This window comes from Pipistrellus kuhlii, unplaced genomic scaffold (assembly GCF_014108245.1).
Source record: "Pipistrellus kuhlii isolate mPipKuh1 unplaced genomic scaffold, mPipKuh1.p scaffold_m20_p_5, whole genome shotgun sequence".
In the NCBI taxonomy this organism is placed as follows: domain Eukaryota; kingdom Metazoa; phylum Chordata; class Mammalia; order Chiroptera; family Vespertilionidae; genus Pipistrellus; species Pipistrellus kuhlii.
Window position 1 is genome coordinate 33,779,874 of NW_023425551.1, and position 23,136 is coordinate 33,803,009.

Consider the following 23,136-nt stretch of genomic DNA (forward strand, 5'->3'; position numbering starts at 1 on the left):
ACAAGTCTTAAACTAGACTATCTTAACATTCAGCCATAAATATATTTTTTTGTGTACTCTATTATTTCATCCATTTTAAACTGTTCTACACAGTTTCTGTGATTATGTCCCAGTAATTATGTTCGGGGGGGGGGGGGGGGATCTAAATTTAAGCATTTTCTATTGTTTATATAAAAGTCTCCTGATTTTACTACCCCATTCATAGTATAAAATGGAATTTGCTGTGAGCATCTATGTATATAAAAGCCTAAGCTACCAAAGGACTGAAATGAATGAACGACTAGTCGCTATGATACACACTGACCATCAGGGGGCAGATGCTCAACACAGGAGCTATGCCCCTGGTAGTCAGTGCGCTCCCACAGTCGCTCAGCTGACCAGCCCATCCCAGCAGCCCACCGGCCCGGCAGTGGCCACTCATTCCCTCAGTAGTCCTGCAGGTCCAATCTCCGGAAAACAGGCCAGGCATCAACAAACTGGTGCTGCCGGCATGATCCTGACAGCACTGCCAGCCTCCGAGAAGTCGGCTTTGGGCACTGTGGCCGCTACCCCTCCCTAGACACTTCGCAAGGAAGAAACAGTCTAAAAGCGGCCGCCATATGGCTCCCAACAACCAGTGCAAACGTCAGTGGGACAGATCTGAGCCAGCAGGGCCATTCTGCTGCCCGCCCAAAGGTAGATCGTGTCTCAGCCCCCACCCCTACACCCCTTGGGACGGACACCAGACACAGGTGATCTCCCAATCAGGACTGACTGGGCACAAGCCCACAGCAGGGTCAGGATGAGCAGGAACTGCAGGAAGGAGCAGCAGGCAGTGTCAGACTGCCGGTTTTGGCCTAATCCCCGCAGGCCACACTGAGGGGGACCCCCCCCCCCACCCGTGCACAAATTTGTGCACTGGGCCTCTAGTTTTTAATAAAAGCAAGGCGACTCCTACCAGCAAGATCAGTTTTAAGCCAACTTCTAAATAGTGCCACCATGAAATCCGATTCTCAGATTCATCTTCCTTATTTGGAAAGAAATGAGGGTGACTATTAGGACATAAATTCAGAGTAGATTCCCAAATTTAAATGTTACTTTATTCCAAGTCCTAGATATCAGTAGCATGCATTCTGCTAATCGTTCAGGATTTAATGAAGTTGTTTATAGCCAAATTGTGGACTGTCTTGACCATCTGGCTGAAGAGTTTGATTTTGTTAGTGAGGAGCTGAAAAGGTGTGAAATCATTGTGTAGAACAGTCTTTTCAGAAGACTTGTGAGGCATTGTCGTATGAGTTGCTCTTCATTCATTGCACAATGACAGCACCATGCTACATTCTAGATTGCTTTCTCTGTAACAGTGGTCAGCAAACTGCAGCTCGAGAGCCACATGCTGCTCTTTGGCCCCTTGAGTGTGGCTTTTCCACAAAATACCACGTGCGGGAACACACGTACAGTGCAATTGAAACATCGTGGCCCATGCGCAGAAGTCAGTTTTCGGCTCTCAAAAGAAATTTCAATCATTGTACTGTTGATATTTGGCTCTGTTGAGCCAAATATCAACAGTACAATGAGTTTGCCGACCTCTGCTCTATACCAAGCACCGTGCTAGGCAAGGCCTAAGCCCACAGATGGACTTCCCATCTCTTATCAGAGTTTCCCCAGGCAGTGAGACTCGCTATTTCATTGGCATTCATGTCTGTGGTAAAGCCAGAAGCATATTTATTCCCTGCGACTATTAGTCTAAGGATGCAAAGCAATAGCTGTTCACCCAATCCTTACAACAAAATGTACAGTATGTCATTATTTGTCCCTCTTCTCACCCAGAGTGATAAAATGCAAGCTTCAGTTTCCACTTGCAGTGAGACCTGAGTGTAGGGCCAGGGAACGTGTGCTTCATCTAATGGACGAGTCAGAGGCTCGTACCTTGAGCCCCATACCCTTGGTCTCCAAGGGTAGCGAGGATTCAGACAACACTGGTCCCTGAGCAGATCTGAAGTTAACATCATTTGTCTCTGGTCATTTGTGCAACAAGTATTTATGAAGCGTGCTGCGTTGGGAATGAGGAGATGAATAAAGAGGAGCCCCTAGCCGCTTTCAGCCCAAAACCCAGTGGATGTGCTGATGGTTTCAGTGGAGACCATCAGAGATGCATGAACAAGATCGAAGAAAAGACCAAGCAATTGAAGATCCATTTGGAGAGTCTAGCGTGATGGCATGCTCTCATGGCTTACCCAGCTGTCCTTTCCTCTTCATCCCCGAGATCCAGGAGATTAGCTGCAGGTTGCAGAAGGCCATGGTTTCCCCAGTTACTGAAAGGAAGAAGGATAAACTTCTCAGAAATAGTTCTCAAGTAGTTAAAATATAATTTTAACTGCAGCTAGAAAAATAAATGTCACTCAGCATTTTTAGGACCAGAGTGGAAAGAGGAGGAGAAAAACATGGAATCCAAATTTTCCAAAGGACTTAATTCTTTTCCCTAGAAACTTGGTGCTGTCGTTTTTCCTGTTTATTTCTAGAAAACATTCTCCTGCCGTGAGCTCTCTATTCTTACATTCTGGTCAGTGACCTCCACCTCCCCCACCACTACTTCTCTTAATGTATGTTTTCTAGTTTAACATCTGAGCTTCTGTGAAACTATTTAAAATCCATGCTTCAGAAGGAGCTTCCTTTTTTCCAATTTGATCCCTGGAGAGAGAGACTGGAAAGAAAGAAAGGTGGCAGCGCAGGGGCCGTTGTTGGTGTTCCCAGGAGCCCGGCACCACTTATACCAGGCCTGTGTCACCTAGCTGGCAGTGTCGTCTTTGCCAAGATAGATGTTAAAAGATGTTCATTATGAAATGAGGGCCTCTGTTTTTCTCTGTCTGCATTATGCATTTTGTATTCCCAGCTTGTAGGGTGAAATATTAACCCATAGAGTTCAATGAGATCTTCTGAATGCTCATAAGCATGTATGAGCTTTGCAGTTAAACAATCAGAAGTTATATGTTTAACTTTAATCAGGTAATATAAAAATATTGAGCTGTGTTTTGGGGGATACTTTTTTTTTTTTTTTTTTTAATGGAAATAATGTGGTCCTTACTGGGCAGTTAATGGAAGTTTAACTGTTTTGTTGTTTCTCAGTGTGTCCAGGCTTATCTTTGTGAGACACATGGGTGGCGTCCTCGCAGTGGCCAACATCCGAGGAGGCGGTGAATACGGAGAGACGTGGCATAAAGGTGAGGTCTTTTCTCCTCAGAAATGCAAATACGCCGTAGTCAGAGCTGTGTTTGAGCTGAGGGGTCAGGACCAGAAAGACATTTCACTAAACAAATGAAAATGAAGGCTATTTTCAAACACATGGCAGGTACCACTCCCCCTTTAAAAATAACTTCATGTTGTTGTTCTCTTTTTTACCTTTAAAAAAAAAAAGTTTTTTTTAACCTTTTTAATTGGTTAATAAAATTACATAGGTCTCAGGGATACAATTCTACAATACATTATCTCTATGTTGTATTGTGTCCACCACCCCAAGTCAAGTCTTCTTCATCACCACATGTCCCCCTATACCTTCCTCTACCTCCCCCACAACTTCACACATTTTCTTTCCTTTTGTATTCTGTTGACCTGTTTTTCAGAAACACTCACTCTAGACCAGCGGTCGCCAACCTTTCGGACCTCACGGACCACCGGTGGTCTGCAGACCACAGGTTGGCAATCACTGCTCTAAACCATAATCAGAACTAGGTATTTGCTTTGTTGGCGGTGCAGCCGTTAGATTTTTATATTATCGCTATCAGAGTAAGTCGGGGAGGGGGAGGGGGGGCATTTTTGGCATTTGTTTTGTCTCCTGTTTGGCCTGGCTTTTACTGCTCATTATTTGGTTCTTTCAAACAGACTTTAAAGCGAGTCATTTTTTAAAAAAAGAAAAGAACAACCTAAACTAGAGCTTTCCTATTCTCAATATGGGCATCCTTTGCTTGTATTCTCGTTTCCCCAAAGTTACTGAGAAATCTCACCCTCCCAGCATGCTGCTGTGACTTTGGCACCTGCAGCCACTAGCAAAGAGCTAAGTCATTGTTCTTGTCTGGTTTAAATGATTCCGTCTCCATTCTCTGGCCTCCTGAGCATGTGTTCTAGTTGACTGAAAATATTGCTTCTATCCTCAGCTTCATTCCGGGATTGTCACAACTTGCTCAAAGAATAGTAATTCTTACTTTGAAAGCCCTATCTCTTCCTTTTTTTATATACACGGAACACATCCCGTCTCCAGGGCTTTTGTGTATCTGAAATTCATAAACTAACCAATAGCCTGATGCTATTGGTTCTCCCTTGTCTTATTCCTGTGTCCCATGGAGGAGGTATGGCACTTCACTCCACCTCCGCTCCCTCCGCATCAGCCAGCGTTTACAGAAAGCCTGCTGGGGCAAAGGGAGCCAGCAGCACCAGGTGAGAGGGTGCTTCTCCCACAGGAGGAACCTCAGAGACCACCCTTCACCCACCTGTTCTTCTCTACCATCTCCAACCTGAGGCCAGTGGCCCTGGTTTTCTGCATAAAATCAGCAGAAATGGTGGTAGAACTGTAAAGAGATGTTTCATAAGAGTCTGTTAGGTGTCAATTTAATAGGAGAGGCCCAGGCCTGACCCATGGGCATCCGTATGCATCCCAAGAGCTGACCACAAACTGTCTAAGCCTCTTAGCAAGAGTTCCTAACTGATCCATGGGCTCCAGGCCTGCCTGTCATCTCAAGTCAGCTTCTGCCATGACATCCCCAAAGACTTACCAGTTGTCATTGTATTTGAAACAGCATAAAATTCATTACGTAATTCTAACTTTGACCTGATATTAGAATTCAGTTACACTAAAATCATACTGTGAAATTGTGATAATTGAGATGACTGATTAAAGAATATTCAGGAAGAAAATCTCCCTGTACCACAGGTTTTATTTAGATTCCAAATCCACATGCTCTTTCTGGACCCCTAATCTTGCCTGATCTCCTAGTTTAAAGGTTTGTGGTGTACCCAAAAATACACACACCTGCACAAACTCCTATGGTATCTGTAAAGAGCCCATACTCTCCTCTATAAGACCCCTCTGGTCATCAGGTACCCACCGTGCTCTGATAGGGCCCTTGGTCCTGGTCAATACCTTCTGTCTCATCTATTAATTAAAACAAATTTATTACCCAAAGCCTTGGGGAGCTTGACTGTAGACCATGGTTAGACTGATTCTTAACTTTTCTCCAAATTTAGGCAGTGAAAGGACCAGAAATGGATTTTTTCCCAGTAGACCGGAATATACTGATACAGCTAAATTCCCTTCTGTTAATGTAATGCTTCTTAAAAAATATAGTTCTATACCCAAAATGATATTATTCCTGGAAACTTGAGTCATCCTAGCTGTTCTAATTCACTGATAATTTCTTATTAAAATCTTAATAACATTTGGTTTGATATGAAAAAGTTCCTTCAGTAACACTGCTTCATCTTTAATTGAATTTCTGCAGACGTGGTTAATCTCAGATATCTAATTAGATGTCTGCCTTTCTTACTTCAGAGGCAGTTATCTTGGACATCTGTCCCAGTAGGGGCATGCTTGGTCATTTGGCTTTTACTTTTACATGTTCCAAGACAGATGTTCTCTCTTTAAGGAATTGCTTTGTGTGGTATTATACATTGGAATGACTTCTAGATGAGAAAGCCCAGCCTCCCTGGGAAGATGTTTGGGGCCCTCTTCATTCAAGACGTGAGAAACCTCCCTACCGAATTCTTATTATATTTACAACGAAATTGGAGGACCTGGTCCTCACTTACCCGTTTCAGGCTCCTGCAAAGCACTTTGGTCTTGAGGGGAGCCGCACAGGCCCATTGGGTGTGATGGGTGGAGCGCAGAGAGGACTGAACCCTGCTCTGATCTTGTTCATTTTAAGTCCCACTTTTCCAAAGTATAGGTTCTTTTGTTCTCATGGTTCACATATACAACAGACCATCTCTTCCCTTTGGGGCACATGCCTTTTAAATTCTAGGAGTTCTTAAGGGAATATAAGTCCACCAGATGGATTAGCAGTTGTGGAATTGATGGATTTTTGGTTGAGGCATTTTTGTAGAGGTAGTACTAGTCCATTATGTTTAAAAAGAGCAGTAGTTGAAACTATGCCCTGTCATCATTTGAATTCCCTTAGGGTTAACCTGCCATGCTTTCTCATGTTTTGTGCTCTTAATTAACTCTCTTGCACTTTGGCTCATTGTAGGAGGTATCTTGGCCAACAAACAAAACTGCTTCGATGACTTTCAGTGTGCTGCTGAGTATCTTATAAAGGAAGGTTACACGTCTCCCAAGAGGCTGACAATTAATGGAGGTTCAAATGGAGGCCTCCTAGTGGGTAAGGATTACATTTTCTTCATTGTACTAGTACTTCCTGGTTACCACTCTTGGGATTTTCCTGTGCACTGTTGACAGTTCTTGACTTACTCTGGCTCAGGGATGGCAGCAGTGGTACAAAGAAAACAAAACCCATTTGTATTTGGGCCTAAAGACCCAGCTGACCCTACATTTCCTAAACTTGATTTAGGACAGCCTAAAAACTGTCCAGCCTCCCTGCTCTGAGCTCTTCTGGGCTAGAATGCAATTCTCTCTCCAGCTGGGTTGGACCCCTCTCCCCCCACACACTGGAGCCACAGGTTTCTAGAGTCCAAGCACAACAGTCCTGAGCCTGATAACCACTTTGACTGTGAGAGTCAGGACTTGTAAGATGTAATTATCACTAAACATTTGTTGAATAACTACACCCGGTGATGCAAAGTGCTGTGGGCACAGAGAGAAAAGTCGTGAAGTAAATGAGATACGTATAAAGATGTATCTGCAGCATAAGGGTAATGAAATAGTCACAGAAGTTGTTCCCAAAGGATTGAGTACCTCATGTGCCAGGCCCAGGCTGAGACCCTGATGTACACGCAGCCTGGGCGGTAGGGGCTGGAAATGCCCCATCTTACGTAGGACACACTGGGCACCCAGAGGTTGAGTGGCTTGCCCAGCATGTCACGGTTGGGAGTGGTGAGGCTGGGGCTAGCACGGTGTGGTCTTAGATTCTGCTCTTTTAATCGTTTTGTGGCACTGCTTCTAAGGACCTAATTTTTGGTAGTTAATGAAATTTGAGTTTGCATTTTCTTTCTCAGTAGCACTGAACGTTGTAATGAAAATCTGTAGCGGACCTGAACTTTGCTGGCTGGGTCTTACACCCAGTGTCATTAGCGCATGAAGGGCCATTGCCCAAATGTAGAATAGCATACATAAGCTCAGCTTAAAACACACATGACAGTTCTTGGGGTTTTCCATCCACGGTTGTGGAGGAGGGCGGCAAGTAGCGGCTCATGCACCCAATTTTCTTGTCTTGAGAATGTGCTGAGTCATGTCAGCAACTGAGTTCCTGTCCTGACTCTTGAACTCTTTACCTTAGGGGTGTCGAACTCAATCAGAGAAGGGGCCAAAATCTAAAATCCAGCCTAAATCGTGGGCCGAATGGTTTACTGAACAGTCATAAACTGACAATGTTAACCAGAAATGTGAATTTAAAATGAGTGGAACAATCTTTTCCTTAACAGTGCTGTTAACCAACTCACATGCTATCAAGGATTTGGCCCGCGGGCCTTGTGTTTGACATGTGTGCTTTACCTCTAGAATATAGTCTTGGGGGAAAAAATTTTCCCCCCTTTGGAGGTAAAATCTCTTATGTCCAAAATGTTCCATTTCAAATTTAGAAAGTGTATTGATAACAATGTTGGGAATAACACAGACAACACCTCTGCCTTCCTAGAGCTTCCATTCTCGTCCTAGAAACAGACAGTACACCCGAGGCCCTAAGCCCAGCACGGGCTGGGAGGGGCCTAGCCGCCGGGAGGAGACCCAGGCCTCTGGCTGGGCGCAGGCAGCGACGGGGAGTAAGTGTGGCAGGACCTCAGCGCCAGGCTGGCGGACCTGGTTTACTGTGAAGTAAGCCTTTGGGGGAGTTTTGAGAGAAGTATCGTAATTTGACTTTTTTCATAGGATCACGCATTGTTCCTATTACAGTGTTAGTGCAGGTGGAAGGAGAGTCAAGGCCAAAAAAGCAGGCCAGGTAGCAGACTTCTGTCCAGGGAGGATCCGTGGAGCCTGGCCCTGGGGCACGGTGACGGAAGTCCTTCAGCCCGCAGGCCAGTGCTCTGTCCGCTAAGCCAAACCAGCCAGGGTGTGATGGAAGTCACAACCGAATTTGTATATGGATTACAGGTCAGGTGTAGAAGGGAGAAGAAATAAGGGCAAATTTAAGACTTAACGAGAGAAGCTGTTGAAAATACCATCTGCTTCCAATAGTGGAAGAATTGTTTTGTAATTTACTGGTTCACCCAGTAACTCCTTTATATTGAAGGCATTAGTTTGTGTCTGTTGACACATCTGGACACATCTGATCCCTTAAGGACCCTGCAGAGATGGAGTCCCCCATTTGGATGCTAAGAGCTTATTTAAAGGACAGTCTCCTGCCCCTCCCGCCTCTGAGGGCTCAGTATTAGGAAGAAGCCCTGAAATCAGAATTGGGGTGGGAACGATGTTTTTGCCAGCTGTGATGCAACTTCCTCCCTAATGGCCTTACACCTGGTTAGGTAGCCCTACACCCCACCTGAATGTTTTGAACACTATCGTTGCTTCCTCGGTTTTTTTTATCTTTCCCACCCACCCCCAGGCCTAGTGCCAGGCACGTGCCAGGCGTTCAGTAAATACAAAGGAGAGTATTTTTAAAAAGGACAGAGCCCTGAGCTGGGTGTTAGGCCCTATGCTGCCTCGGGCTGTACAAGCTCTTTCTACTCAAAACACTTTTCCGCATTGACCGGGCATCCTCCAGTTCGCTTCCATTCCAACACTGCTCAGGGTTAGCACGCACCCCACAGAGTAAGGGCTCAGACCCACAAGACTGCTCCCAAGATGCCGGTCGCCAGTCCTCGGCCTCCCAGCACCCCCTACTCAGGTTCAGACTCTTTTCTTACATTTACCATTGGTTCTAGAGGATGGAACCCGGGAACAGGCAGATGGAAGAGCCCATTGGAGGAAGGTATGAGGAGGCGTGGGTGTGGCATTTCCGTGCCCCCCCTGGGCACACCACCCTTCCAGCTCCTGAGGATGGTCACCGACCGGGACGCTGTCTGAACTCTGCTGTTTCAGGGGTCTTTTGGAGGTTCTAGTAGATGATCAGCCCAGTGATTGAGTTAAGCTCTAGCCCCTCTCCCTCTTCAGAAGCCAGAGGTTTTGAGGGAGAGGTGACAGTTCCGGTCTTCCAAGCACATGATTGATTCCTCTGGCAGCTGGTCCCTATCCGGAAGCCGTCTAGAGCCCACCCAGAGTCACCCACTAGCATGAATTCAGGCACCATTGAAAGGGGCTGGATTTGAAGGACACAAGACACTCCTAGTTCTGTGCCAGGAACAAGGACTAAAATGTATGTTATTACACTAAAGGCCCGGTGCACGGATTTGTGCTCTGGTGGGGTCCCTCAGCTTGGCCTGCAGACATCCCCCGAAGGGTCCCGGATTGCGAGAGGGCACAGGCCAGGCCAAGGGACCCCACGGGTGCACGATTAAGGCCAGGGGGAGGGACTATAGGAGGACCCTAGGACGTGTCCTGCCTTGCCCAGTCCCGATCAGCCAGACCCCAGCAGCAAACTAACCTACAGGTCAGAGCATCTGCCCCCTGGTGGCCAGTGTGTGTCATAGCAACTGGTTGAATGAACCGTCGGACATTTAGCATATTAGGCTTTTATTATATAGGAGGATTGCAATATCACAGGCTTGCTTTGAGACCCCTCACCTGTGAAAGCAAGTAGGGAGGAGAGGACACAGGTTTTTCAAATAACCCTCCCCTCTTAAAATTCACCTTGGTGAGTAAATCTCTATTACTGATGAGACTGTCCCTCCTTGGATATCCTGGAAGGAAGGGGAAAGCTTGTGGGCCTTTAGGCAGGTGATTTAAGATGGTTCCTTTCTGTGCTCTAAGAAGAAAGGCAGCCAAGGTTCTGGAAGCACCTACGTGTTCTTTTGCTCTGGTTTACTTATTAGCTGTTTAATTAACAGACTGCCTCCCTTTTCTTTCTGTCTCGGTTTTTAGCTGCTTGTGCAAATCAGCGGCCTGACCTCTTTGGTTGTGTTATCGCCCAAGTTGGAGTAATGGACATGCTGAAATTCCATAAATACACCATCGGCCATGCCTGGACCACCGATTACGGGTGCTCGGACAGCAAACCCCACTTTGAATGGCTTATCAAGTAAGGTTTTAATTCATACTTCATGTATATGTTGCTAGCGATTTGATCTCTTTTTGATTGACTTTCAGACTTGTGGTGTTTAACTCCTTACTCTCCTCCATCTCTTCTATTAGCATATAATTTACTGCAGAAGTAAGGGAAGTGATGGGAATACCTGTCTTCCTTATTTTGATCTTGTCTTTTAACAAGAACTACAGAGATGTGAAAGGCAGAATCTAAATGTACCCCCCACACACACACACTCCAATTTACCCGTCTCCTCCTCTTACACACCAATCCAGGCACTGCTGTGAAGGGACTTTGCAGGTTAAACTAAGGCTTCTAATCATCTGACATTAAAATAAGATTATCCTGGATTGCCCACGTGGGCGCCCTCTACAGTGACATAACCCTTAAAGGCAGAGCATCCTGGCTGGAGTCAGGGGTGCAGGGGGAAAGGAGGTCACGGAGATCGGAGCATGAGGAGGACTTGACCCTCCAGAGCTGGCTTTGAAGATGAAAGGAGAGGGGCCTCTAGTACCTCAGTCAAAAGCCTTAGGGAACTGGATTCCACCAGCAACCTACATGTGCCTGGAAATAGATTTTTTCCCAGAATTTCAGCCCAGCCAACTGACGACTTGATTTCAGTCTGGAGAGATCTAGAGCAGAGAACCCACTTGAGCCAACCCAGACTTCTGACATACAGAACTGGGGATTAAAAAATCAGGGTTGTTTTTAAAAGCTACTAAATTTGTGGTACATCCCTCAAAAACCACTTTTTTAAAAGGTGTCCTTATACCTCACATCAATGTATATGGGATTTCCTTTTTTAAAATAAGAAAATAAAGAGGCATATGCAAATACAGTTAAACTTATCTTGTGCTGTTAGTATAACTGAGTATTTGAAACTACAGGCTGTGTATGGAAATATCATGTCCCTCCACCACTGAGGCCAGTGGTCGGCAAACTCATTAGTCAACAGAGCCAAATATCAACAGTACAACAATTGAAATTTCTTTTGAGAGCCAAAATTTTTAAACTTAAACTTCTTCTAATGCCACTTCTTCAAAATAGACTCACCCAGGCCATGGTATTTTTGTGGAAGAGCCAGACTCAAGAGCCGCATGTGGCTTATGAGCCTCAGTTTGCCAACCACAGACTTAGAAGATAACAAGACAATGGCAGATAGATTCTCAGGACTGACCGCTACTTTTTTTTTCTTTTCTTTTCTTTTTTTTTCCTGCCTCTTCACTCTCTCTTCTTCCCACATGTAGGGGTTGGGGATGATCAGTATTTAGGAATTGCCCTTGGAATAACAAGCCTGTGTCCCAGTCTTCTCAATCAATTATAAAGTTATAAAGTTTTTTCTTTCATTTTATAGGCTTTTTATGGCTAGGTCTCTCCAGTTAGAAATTCAGCTAAAATGACTTGAATTACTATTAATAAATTTAGTTCTTTGGTGAGGGAGTTGGAGGGACTTTGTAAAGCTATTATTAAGTGTGCAAATACTGGTAAATTGGCACATACTGGTAAAAGCTGAGTATTTGAAGAAGCCATAGTGCAAATTAACTTAGAAAAAAATAAACATTTTAGGGGATAAGTCCCATTTTAAAGTCAACTGAAAATACTGAGTAAATTAGACAACAAATACAACAAAATATTTTATGGAACCTGATATTTCTAAAATTGATTTGAAAACAGAAAAAAGAAAAAGTTCTAAATATTGTTTCTCCTAAGATGTCTGTGATATATGGGGTGGGCAAAAGTAAGTTTATAGCCATAATACAAAAATTAATAAATATTAATACAAGTGTAAACTGTTTTTGCACTACAACTATTAACCTACTTTTGGGTTGTGGGTTGTAGGACAAAACAGTTTATTCTTGTATTACTTATTAATTTTTGTGTTCTGTCTGTAAACCTACTTTTGTCCACACCTGTATATAGTATTCTCTCTGGATTTGAATTTTCCACCCTAGCGCTCATAGGCCTGCATTTCTCTCTTTATCTGCTGCTTCCATTGAGCAGAGAGCTCAGCCCCACACACTAGAGCCAGAGGGGCCCTATAAGGACCTGCTCAAGCCCTGCACCCCCACCCTGGAGTGTGTCCCATAAGCACCATGGGGCCCCCCAAAAGAGAGCTAGAAAAATAAAGCCTAACAGATTTTTTTTCTACAGAACTTGTTAGAATCTTTAACATATAAATGTGGCGTGTGAATCTTGAAAGGGGGGCGGAGGGGGTTGTAATATTAATAGGCAGAGTCTCCCCATAGATCTATTATCTGGAGGTCTGAAGCTACTCCAGAAACCCTGAAATGAGATCAGAAAACAGTCCATTGCCCCCATCGCAACTACTGGGAGCAACTAGAGTAATTGATTATATTCATTAATGCTGAACCCTTTGAAAAACATGACACCCATCTATATAATAAAAGCCCAAGCAACCGTTGTGTGGAACAACTGGCCGCTATGATGCACACCAGATGCTCAATGCAGGAGCTGCCCCCTGGTGGTCAGTGTGCTCCCACTGGGGGAGCTCCACTCAGCCAGAAGCCGGCTCATGGCTGGCAGGTGCAGCAGTGGTGGCGGGAGCCTCTCCTGCCTCTGGCAGTGATAAGGAGCAGTGTAAGGAGCAACTAGCAGGCGGGCAGTAAAGAGCGAAGGTTCCTGGTCTGTGAGAGTGCAGGCCGGGCCGAGCGCCCCTTCCCTTGCATGGATTTCATGCACCGGGCCTCTAGCATTGAATGAAATACACAGAAAAACTATCCGGAGATTTCCCTCACTTAACTATTATCTACCACTGTGTAACTCAGCTGTGCTTTCCTTCTAAAACTCCCTTTGCTACCGTGACTGGCAACGTACCTTGTACTTCAGAAGGCGCCGCCTCTGCTCGTCCACGGACGTTCGCCATTGGCCAGGGGCGGTTTCTCTGCTGGGGCCGGCAGCCTGGTGCACAGGCAGGAATCCTCCCCGGGCTGCCGCGCTGAGCCTGGAATAAAGGTTTCATAGACGTTCAAGGGCAGAAAGCGGATTTCAGGTTCATCAACAGAAGAAAGGCTTGTGCCTGTTACAGCCACAGTCAGTGGTTTAAAAAGGCAGTCAGGCCCTGGCTGGGTGTCGCAGCAGGCGAGCACCATCCAGGACACCAAAGGTAGCAGGGTCAGTAACTCCCGGTCTGGGCGCACACAGGAGGCAACTGGTCAGTAGTTCTCTCTCTAAAAAAATCAAGAAAAACATATCCTTGGGGGGAAGGGTTTAAATAAAAACAAAGACTGTCAGCCACTAAGTAAGAATCTGAAAATAGTCCATTCCTGACCACCAGTGTGCACCCAGGTGTGATTATTTCAGCAGCCCTGGGAATTCCGTTTCTTTTTTTTTTTCTTTTTTTAATAAATCAAGAGAGCTGAGCTCCGATACCAAATCGAGGAATAACTTTCTGTTCAACCTCAAGTAAGTCAGTTGTCTTTCCCTCAGCTTCTCCAATTTCTTTTTTATATATATATATATATTTTATTGATTTTTCACAGAGAGAAAGAGAGAGGGATAGAGAGTTAGAAACATCAATGAGAGAGAATCATCGATCAGCTGCCTCCTGCACACCCCCTACTGGGGATGTGCCCGCAACCAGTGTACATGCCCTTGCCCAGAATCGAACCTGGGACCTTTCAAGTCCGCGCAGGCCGACGCTCTACCACTGAGCCTAACCAGTCCCGGCGAGTTCCGTTTCTTATTCAATCCTCCAGGATAGGAGCCCTTCCCGGTCCTCAGTGGCCCTGGCGTCACCACAGCGTGGCTGCGGGCCTGTGGCTCACAGCGTGAGGCCGGTGAACCTCGTCGGTCACCCTGCCCCAGCAGCCCTCCTCGATGGCCCCGGGGAACGAACACCTCCGCGTTTGGCGGCCAGCATCACGACCGTGCGTGCCTTTGCCTTCCAGGTACTCGCCGCTCCATAACGTGAAGCTGCCGGAGGCGGACGGGATCCAGTACCCGTCCACGCTGCTGCTCACCGCCGACCACGACGACCGCGTGGTCCCGCTCCACTCCCTCAAGTTCATCGCCACCCTCCAGCACGTCGTGGGCCGCAGCCGCAAGCAGAGCAACCCCCTGCTCATCCACGTGGACACGAAGGCGGGCCACGGGGCCGGCAAGCCCACGGCCAAAGTGATCGAGGAGGTCTCAGACATGTTTGCCTTCATCGCGCGGTGCCTGAGCATCGACTGGATCCCGTAACGGCGCCGCCCGCCCCTCCCGACAGCCACACGGAACCTCAAGGGCTTTCCCGCCGTCAAACCCGAGCGACCACTGGGCGCGCTGCTTCCTGGGAACGCCGTTCCCGCGCTCAGACTGCCACCGGGCAGCTCTGCTGCGGGGACCATTTTATCTTTTTTAGCCTCCCTCTCTGTAGCAAGCCCTTGGCGTTGTTTTGTGTGTGTTCTCCCCTCCGCCCTGTGCAGGCACATGTTAAAAAAAAAACAAAAAAAAAAACAACCACAGGCATGTTCGGGTAAATAAAGGGCAGTCAACACATGGTGAATATTAGATTGCTGAGTGAAGAGTCGTAGGTGGGCATCCTTCGTACAGAACACCTCATGGAATTTGCTTCTATAACCCTAACCCATATATCTCTACATAAACGTGAGACCTGTTCCTCATGAGAGACTCCTTGGCAGCAACAATAAATGTAATTTAAGAATGGGAGGCGCGGTTTCCGGTTCCTTTGTGTTGAGGGGCCAGCTCCAGAGGTGCAGTCCTTCCGGATCCTGTTGCTTTTCTATGGGAATAAGCAGTTCGCCTTTCCCCACAGATTAATGTCTGAATAAGGGAGTCCCAGGATATTAATTAGCACCAGAAACAAGTTGAGTGCATTCCATTCCAACTCCCTTGTTGGTGCGTGATGAAGCTATTAGAGGTGGCTCACTGTCTTACACATTGATTACTCAGTCAGCTCAGAATCTGGGCCTCCTTGGTTTGGATGCCTCCTCTGAAAAATGAGTGGACCAGAGAGTAAAGATTATGCACCTGTTTGTCTATCCATTTGGTTACAAAGTATCACTGGAAATCGGAGTACAGAACTAGGATGTAAAACTAAGACCACATGAGTGAACTATCCAAACAAATACATTTATCCAAACTTATCTACCAGTCAGAAATTTCAACATCTCCCAAGCTGTTTTTTACCCCATAGATCACTTTCTAGAAATAGAAAAGGTCATTTTTTTTTTTTAAGGGTTTTCCCTAGCCCCCAGTCAGGGCCCGTGTGGGAGGCACATGTTTCTCTCACATTGATGGGTGTGTCTTCCCCTCTCTCCCTCCCTTCCACTCTAAAAGTTAATGAAAAGAATATCCTGGGCCCTAGCCTGTTTGGCTCAGTGGGTAGAGTGTCAGCTTGTGGACCAAAGTGTCCCAGGTTCAGTTCCAGTCAAGGGCATTTATCTCAGTTGCAAACTCCGCCCAGGCCCAGGCCTTGGTCAGGGTGTATGCAGGAGGCAACCAATCCATGTGTTTCTCACATCGAAATTTCTCTTTCACTCCCTCTAAAAAAATCAATAGAAAAATATTCTTGGGTAAGGATTAAAAAATAAATACATTAAAATTTTCAAAAAAGAATATTGTCAGGTGAGGATTTAAAAAAAAAAAAAAATGGGTTTCGATCACCTCAGAACACCCTGAGTTCTTCAGAGGAGGATCAATCATTCCTCAAACTACTGGCTATAAAAAAAATTTGACTCATTTGTTTTATCATCTCATGAAACATTGTTCCTTTGGGCATCAGTTTGGGAATTGCTGACTTATGAAAACTGCTTCTTTGTCTTGCTTCAGGAGACAGAACAAAAATTATTTTGTATGAAGTGTTATATCTTAACCTTTAAAAAAAAAGAAAACGCTTACAAGGCCCTGGACAAGTAGCTTAGTTGGTTAGCGCATTGTCCCAATACACCAAGGTTGTGGATTCAGTCCCTGGCCAAGGCACATACAGAAATCAACCCATGAAGGCATAAATAAGCGGAGCAGCAAAATCAATGTTTCTCCAGAATCAAATTTTTAAAGAAGCTTAAAAGATTACTTCATTAGTCCAATAACGTGCTTCTCCAAGGAAGTCCTATTTTCCAAGTCATTCATATCTGTGCTTTTAAGTTCTCTCTGCCTCTCCAATTATGGTCTAAAACCAATCACAGTTTTCTCTCAGGCAGATGACTACCTACCAATAACAGCTGGAAGGTAGCCACCTTGTTTGGCTTTTCTAAAGTCATGCTTTCTGTTACCGCTTGTATAAATGAGCACTGTACAGATGCCGCCGTCAGTGAGCAGAGGATGCACTATGATCCCCTGGAGAAAGTCTGTGTCACTAGATAGTGCATGCCGAGGCTGACATCGCCGCCGCCGTCGCAGCGAGATGCTAATGCTAGCGAAGCGCCATGTAACTGCTGACCGGCGTGGCAGGGACAATGATGCATCTGCACAGACAGACCAGAGGCAGCCTGTTTCTGGACCAGCTGGGTCATTTGCGGTACACAACCGAGTTGTACCCACTCAGTCCAGAGCGTTTTCCCCACCCCACTTTTTAATTGAATTTATTGGGGTGACACTGGATAAAAAAATGATACAGATTTCAGGTGTACAATTCTATTATACATCCTCTGTGTATTGTACTGTGTGTTCACCAGAGCACTTTCCAAGCTTGCACAGACCCCAGCCATCCTCCCCACTGAGATCTACTTGGCAGCGGAAAGCGGAAACACCGTGTGCGGAGTCTCCGCTCCACAAGTCAGTCAGGCCCAGCTCTGTCATTTAGTAACTGGTGAAATAATACATTTCTAAGTACCTAGCATGTACTTGGCTGTCAATTGTGAGTTCTCTTTCCCAAGCTACTTTTCATTTCTAGAGCTTACCTGGACAACTAGACCCCAAAACTGAAGGTAGCTTTTTAAAGCCTTAACATTGGAATTAAGACTTGAGGGTGTGCTCCTTCCCAGATCGCAGGGTATCTTCCCTGTTCGATTCCACCTTCCTCTGTGTCCTGGTTCTGACCCTCTGCTCTGCCCTATGTTGGTCGATAGCAGTGGTCGGCAAACGGAGGCTCACGAGCCACATGCTGCTCTTTGGCCACTTGAGTGTTCTAACGCCACTTCTTCAAAATAGACTTGCCCAGGCCGAAAACTGACTTCTGCGCATGGGCCACGAAGTTTCAATCGCACTGTACGTGCATTCCCACACGTGGTATTTTGTGGAAGAGCCACACTCAAGGGGGCCAAAGAGCCGCATGTGGCTCGAGAGCCATGGTTTGCCGACCACTGGGCCTATAGGGTTTTGGAAATAAAAGCTGTGCACGTCACACAGGTGGTCTAGCTGCCTTGTTGCCCAGGGCCTTGCTGGACATGCCGCAGAGCACTGGCACCTCAGTAAGATAAAGTCACATGGATGACAATGTGGACACACCTGGAATTTTGCGAAATGTTGCAAGTGGTCTCGATTCCTAACACTCCCACAAATGTTTGGCGATTACACACACATGGTGCTGCTAGTTTGAAAGTTTAAATTTCAACTAAGGCCCTCACCAATTTCTCCGTATTTACCAGGCAGTTTTACCAGCCTAGGGGAGTACCCCAGATAGAGTATATATAACCAATTCCCAGAAGGGTTACAAAGACTCAAAGAAGAGTTAAGGAGAGGTGGGAAAACTAAGCGGAGAGGGAGATGGGGGTTGAAGGGAGGCGTAGAAAAGCAACGGTCCAATTATAAGGGGGTGGTCAGGCTGGTGGGGTGAGAACTGAGGCAAGTAATAAGGAACATTGTGATATATTGCACATGCATTCGTATGCTCGGGGCTGGTGGTGCAGAGAGAAAAAACTGCCTCCCTGAAGCTGGCACTGCAGAGGGAGGAGACGATGGTAAATTACGTGGCTGCGTCCCGGTGCCGCCCTGCTCGGAGCCCTCTTAGTGGACCAGGATGGATGTGTCCATCCTCCAGCCGCCTCATAAACCATGCCCTACTCTTACCCCCACTTGGCGAAGGGCCAAGTTCCCCAGGCAGGAAGTGGGCAGGCAGGGCAGTAACCCTGGCAGCTGGACCCTAAAGACCACTCTTGCCCACTAGTCTACTGACAAATAAGAGGGCTCTGGTTCCAGATAGTAGGAAGGTCCTGAACTCACCTCCTCCTAAGGTCTCACCGAACTGATAGCCACAGCAGAACAATGTCCTCCGAAAGAAATTCAAAAACTAGGTGAGCGGCACACCTACACTGTGCAAAGGAGAAACCCACACCGAAACAGGAGAGGCTGGGACACGGGCACCATGACCCCCGCGGTCACTCACAGAGGGAACCCACACCTCAGGGCTGCTTCCTGAGAAACGAAGGGTTTGAGCCCACATCTGGCACCCCAGCTTTAAACACCTGCTCCTGAGAGACAAGCCCCCGAGTCCTCTAGCTTTAGAATCCAACAGCGCTTGCAGCCGTGAGACCCATGGGCTGGAGCAAACTGAAAAACAGTTTTGATTTTTGTTTTTTCAGTCTGACCACAATTTTTAATTTGGAAGATAAAAAAAAACGATAAGACTATAGAAAATGAATCGTTTTTTAAAGAGCCCTCTTCACGTTCAAATACACAATATAGTATTGTTACTATATAGTTATCATGCTGCACTTATAACTGGGTATTTGTATATTTTGGCCACTGTCACCCATTTGGTTCACCCAAGAAGCAGTTCTTAAAGAGTCACAGACTCACCTCACCTGGCTACCTGCCAGCAGAGAGGCAGCCAACTGAAAAGCTTCCAGTCTTTCTGTGAAAGATGCCTATTGGCTTATCTTAAAGCTTTGGCACGAGGGGCAGGCTTCTAATTTAACAGCCTCTGCTGAAATACTCTCCAAAGCCCGCAGAGGCCAGGGGAGGCCTCTTCGCACTCTGCCCTGATCCAGTGGAGCATCTGCCAGAAAGGAGCTTGTGTACATGTCTAGTGCCCAGCATTTGTGGTTGTGCCAGACCCCTTGGTAGCCTGGTGGCCAGCAGGGCTTGTGTTCACAGAGCTTCTGTTCTTGTGATAACTGGACAGCAGCAAGCAAAGAAACGGCTCTTAACTGGCTATTACCCCAGGGTTCAGTGCAGAGGAAGCAGGCAGACTTGTCCACCTCCCAGTCTTCCCCTGACAGAGGAATATTCACATGCTTTAAAAAAAAAAAAAAAGTCTGTATTGTTAAAAGTATTACATATGTTCCCTTTTTCTCCCATTAACCTCTCACATACTTTAAAAGCTCTGCCCAAGGGTCTGGTGTTCAATCAGCTTGCATCTAGGAGCTGACGGAAATCCTCCCCTTTAGGACACTGACACGTCCGGTACACCCTCAACTACTGGGAGCCACTAAGAGTAAAGTAGGCTACCTGGGCAATCACAGAGGTTTGAGAAACAACCAAGACGTAAGGAGAGGCTGAACAGTAAGGCTCATCTCCTTTAGGAGCAATCCTGCATGGCTATGAGATATGGCTGTTTTATCTAATGCAGAGACCAACATAGAGAGTCAAAAAAAAGAGAAGAGAGAAGAGAGAAGGAGGAGGAGAAGTAGAAGGAGGAGGAGGAGGAGGAGAAAGAAACAGGATTATTTTCTAAATGAAAAAAAAAAAACACAACAAGATGAAAGCCCTTACTAAAATGGAAATAAATGATTTGCCTAATAAAGAGTTCAAAGTAACAATCATAAGGAAACTCACAAGCTTGGGAGACAAATGGATGAACAAAGTGAGAACAACAAAGAGGAGTGTCAGGCCGGCAGGTAGGATGGTGATCAAGATGGTGGAGTAGGCTGACCCTGAGCTCAACTCCCTCATGACACACCAAAACTACAATTATATATAGAGAGAGAAAGCAACCATCTCTGAGAACGACCTGAGTGCTTGCAGAACAGAGTCTCTCCAGTGGAGAATATAAACAAAAAGCCACATTGAGAGGGTATGAGGGCCAGCAGTATAGTGTCACACACGCACACACATGCAATAAGATGTCTGAGATCCACATCCATCTCCTCAGCCCAAGACACCTGCACAAGAGGAGCCCCCATAATATCTGTTTTCAAGAACCAGCAAAGCTTATCTCCTGGAGAGCTGAGGGGCTGTGGGAAACAGAATACTTGCTAAAAAGCCTCATGCAAAAATTCCCTCACTCTGAGCCACAGCACAGACAACAGTTTGAAAGTCACCATATCACACATGAAGAAGATATGTTAATTGATTTTAGAATATGTGCCAGAGGGATTTGTTGGGGCTCTTTCAGGGGACATGGACAATGGCAGGCATTGTTCTTTCTTTGCTTTGTTTACTGTCCTTCCATGGTACCTGGTGGACACCAGGTCTGACAATTTCCATTAACTTGTTATTTGCACCATCTGGCATTCCCCCAGGGATTCACCCAGTCCAACCACTCTTCAAATCAGCACCCATCAAGCAGCATCAACAGACTTCCAAAGCAGGACCTTGCCCCTAGGTACCAGTAGGCCTCAAAAGTGATGTCCCATTCCCCACAGTTCCGGGCAAGCCTCCTAAGTGGTGCTCCAACCCCCAGCATCTGGCAGTAGAGTTAAACAAACCCAAAAGAGGTTTAAGAGACCAGCCCCTGCACACCAACACAACAGTAGAGGCCAGGCTCACAGCCACCCACACTGGAGATCTACCTTCCCTGCATACCAGTGTTCCAGGAGCAGGAGCAGGCAAATCCCTTCATCCAGCCATTCCACAGCTCTGTGCCACACACCAGCATGCTTATAGCCATTGCAGACATACCTCATAGTCAGGGATAAGCCAGACTCACCAGTGCACCCACAGCAGTTGGGGCTGGGCCTCACAGGTGGGTCAGGGACCAGCCGCATTCTACAGAGCACCCACAACTGTCATGGTCCAAACACAACAGGTGGATACATGCAGTTCACACAGGAGACACCCCCCAAATACCTGGCCCTGGTTACCAGAGGGGATTGTGCTAATTGCCCCACAGGACACCTTATATAGACCACTCTTAAAATACTATGAGATGTAGCTGATCTATCTAGTACACAAAAACAAACACAGAGTCTTAGGTAAAATAAGGAAAAAATAAAACATGTTCCAAATAAAAGGACAAGACAAAACCCCAGAGACAATTAAATGAAATATAGTTAAGCAGTCTACTACATAAAATATTTAAAGTGATGGTAATAGGATGCTCAGCAAATCCAGGAGAATAATGGATAAACACAGTGAGAACTTCAACAAAGAGATAGAAAATATATTTTTAAAAACCCAATCAGAACTGAAAAAATGCAATAAATAAAATTTTTAAAAATACTCCAGAGGAAATCAATAGCTGATTCAATGATGCAGAGAACAGATTAGCAATGTGGATGACAAGGTAGTGGAAGTCACACAATCAGAATGGCAAAAAAATAAAAAGAAATTTTAAAGAGGAGAGTTTAAGCAACCTCTGGGACAACTTCAAACATACTAATGTTCACATTATAGGGATCTCAGAAGGAGAATAGGGAGAGAAAGAGACAGAAAACCTACCTGAAAAAATATAATAACTAAAAACTTCCCTATAACCTGGCAAAGGAAACAGACATGTAAGTCCAGGAAGCACAAAGATTCCTAAACAAGATGAACCCAAAGAGACCCACACCAACACACATCATAATTAAAACTTCAAAAGTTAAAAACAGAGAAAATCTTAAATGTAGCAAGAGGAAACAAATAATAATGCACTAGACCAGTGGTCGCCAACTGGTGCTCTGCAGACCACTGGTGGTCCATAAGGTCTGAAAGGTTGGTGACTGCTGGTTTAAGGAAACCTTTGGAGCTGTAGTTGCCAATTGGTGGTCCATGAGGTCCAAAATGTTGGTGACTGCTGCACTAGACAACTCCTACCAGACTATCAGCAGAATTTTCAGCAGAATTGTGCAGGACAGGGAGAGTGGCTTGATATATTCAAAGTAACGAAAGAAGAAAAGCTGCAAACAAGAGTACTCTATCCCACTAGGCTATCATTTAGAACTGAAGGAAAGATAGTTTCCCAGATAAGCAAAAGCCAAAAGAGTTCATTACCACTAACATGCATTATAAGAAATGCTAAGTCAGCTTATTTAAGTGGAAAATAAAAGGCCAAAACTAGAAATAAGAAAATATATGAAAGAAAAATCTCACTGGTAAAGGTAGGCATATAGGAAAGGTAGTGGATCAACCACTAGAATGAAGTAATAAAATCACCTATATCTATATATATAAAAGCCTAAGCAACCAGACAATCAGCAGATCATTCGACCGTCCAACAAGTAGCTATGACACACACTGACCACCCGGGGGCAGACACTCAATGCAGGACCTGCCAAGCTGCAGTGACTTGGCAGCTATGGTTCTCAGGTGATGCATCCAGACCAGAAAGGAGAGAGTCTGATTCTGGGGTGTATCACCCGAGAACCACCCTCTCACAATCCAGAATCTTCCAGGGGTCATCAGAGAGCTGGTTTCGGTCTGATTCCCACAGGCCAGGCAGACTGTACCTGTGCGTGAATCTGTGGACCGGGCCTCTAGTCTATAATAATAAGGTATACACACACAGAGAATATGTAAATTGTGAAATCAAAAGCATAAAACATGGAGAGGGTGTAGTAAAAATATAGTGCTTTTAGAATGCATTTAAACTTAAGTAACTACCAACTTAATATAAACTGCCATTTACACAATAAATTGTATATGAATCTCAGGGTAACCACAAACCAAAAACCGATCATAGATACACACAAAAAGAAAGAGAAAATAATTCAAACTTACCACTAAAAAAAGTAACCAAATCCCATGGGAAGAGAATAAAAGAAAAAGAATAGCAAAGTTCTAAAAAATAATCAGAAAACAACAGAACAGAAGTAAGTACATACCTATCAATAATTAC

The 23,136-nt window shown here is 45.5% G+C and overlaps 1 protein-coding gene across 1 annotated transcript in view; it reads left to right on the plus strand.

The window, feature by feature from the left end:
* The window catches only part of LOC118706083 (prolyl endopeptidase), a 108,644-nt gene extending 93,717 nt beyond the window's left edge, over positions 1–14,927 (plus strand). The window contains exons 12-15 of the mRNA XM_036415255.2: positions 3,103–3,197; positions 6,213–6,344; positions 10,094–10,250; positions 14,165–14,927. Of these exons, the coding sequence (XP_036271148.1) occupies positions 3,103–3,197; positions 6,213–6,344; positions 10,094–10,250; positions 14,165–14,459 (679 nt within the window). The 3' untranslated portion in view covers positions 14,460–14,927. The remainder of the gene's footprint in view (positions 1–3,102; positions 3,198–6,212; positions 6,345–10,093; positions 10,251–14,164) is intronic.
* Positions 14,928–23,136: the final 8,209 nt, after the last annotated feature.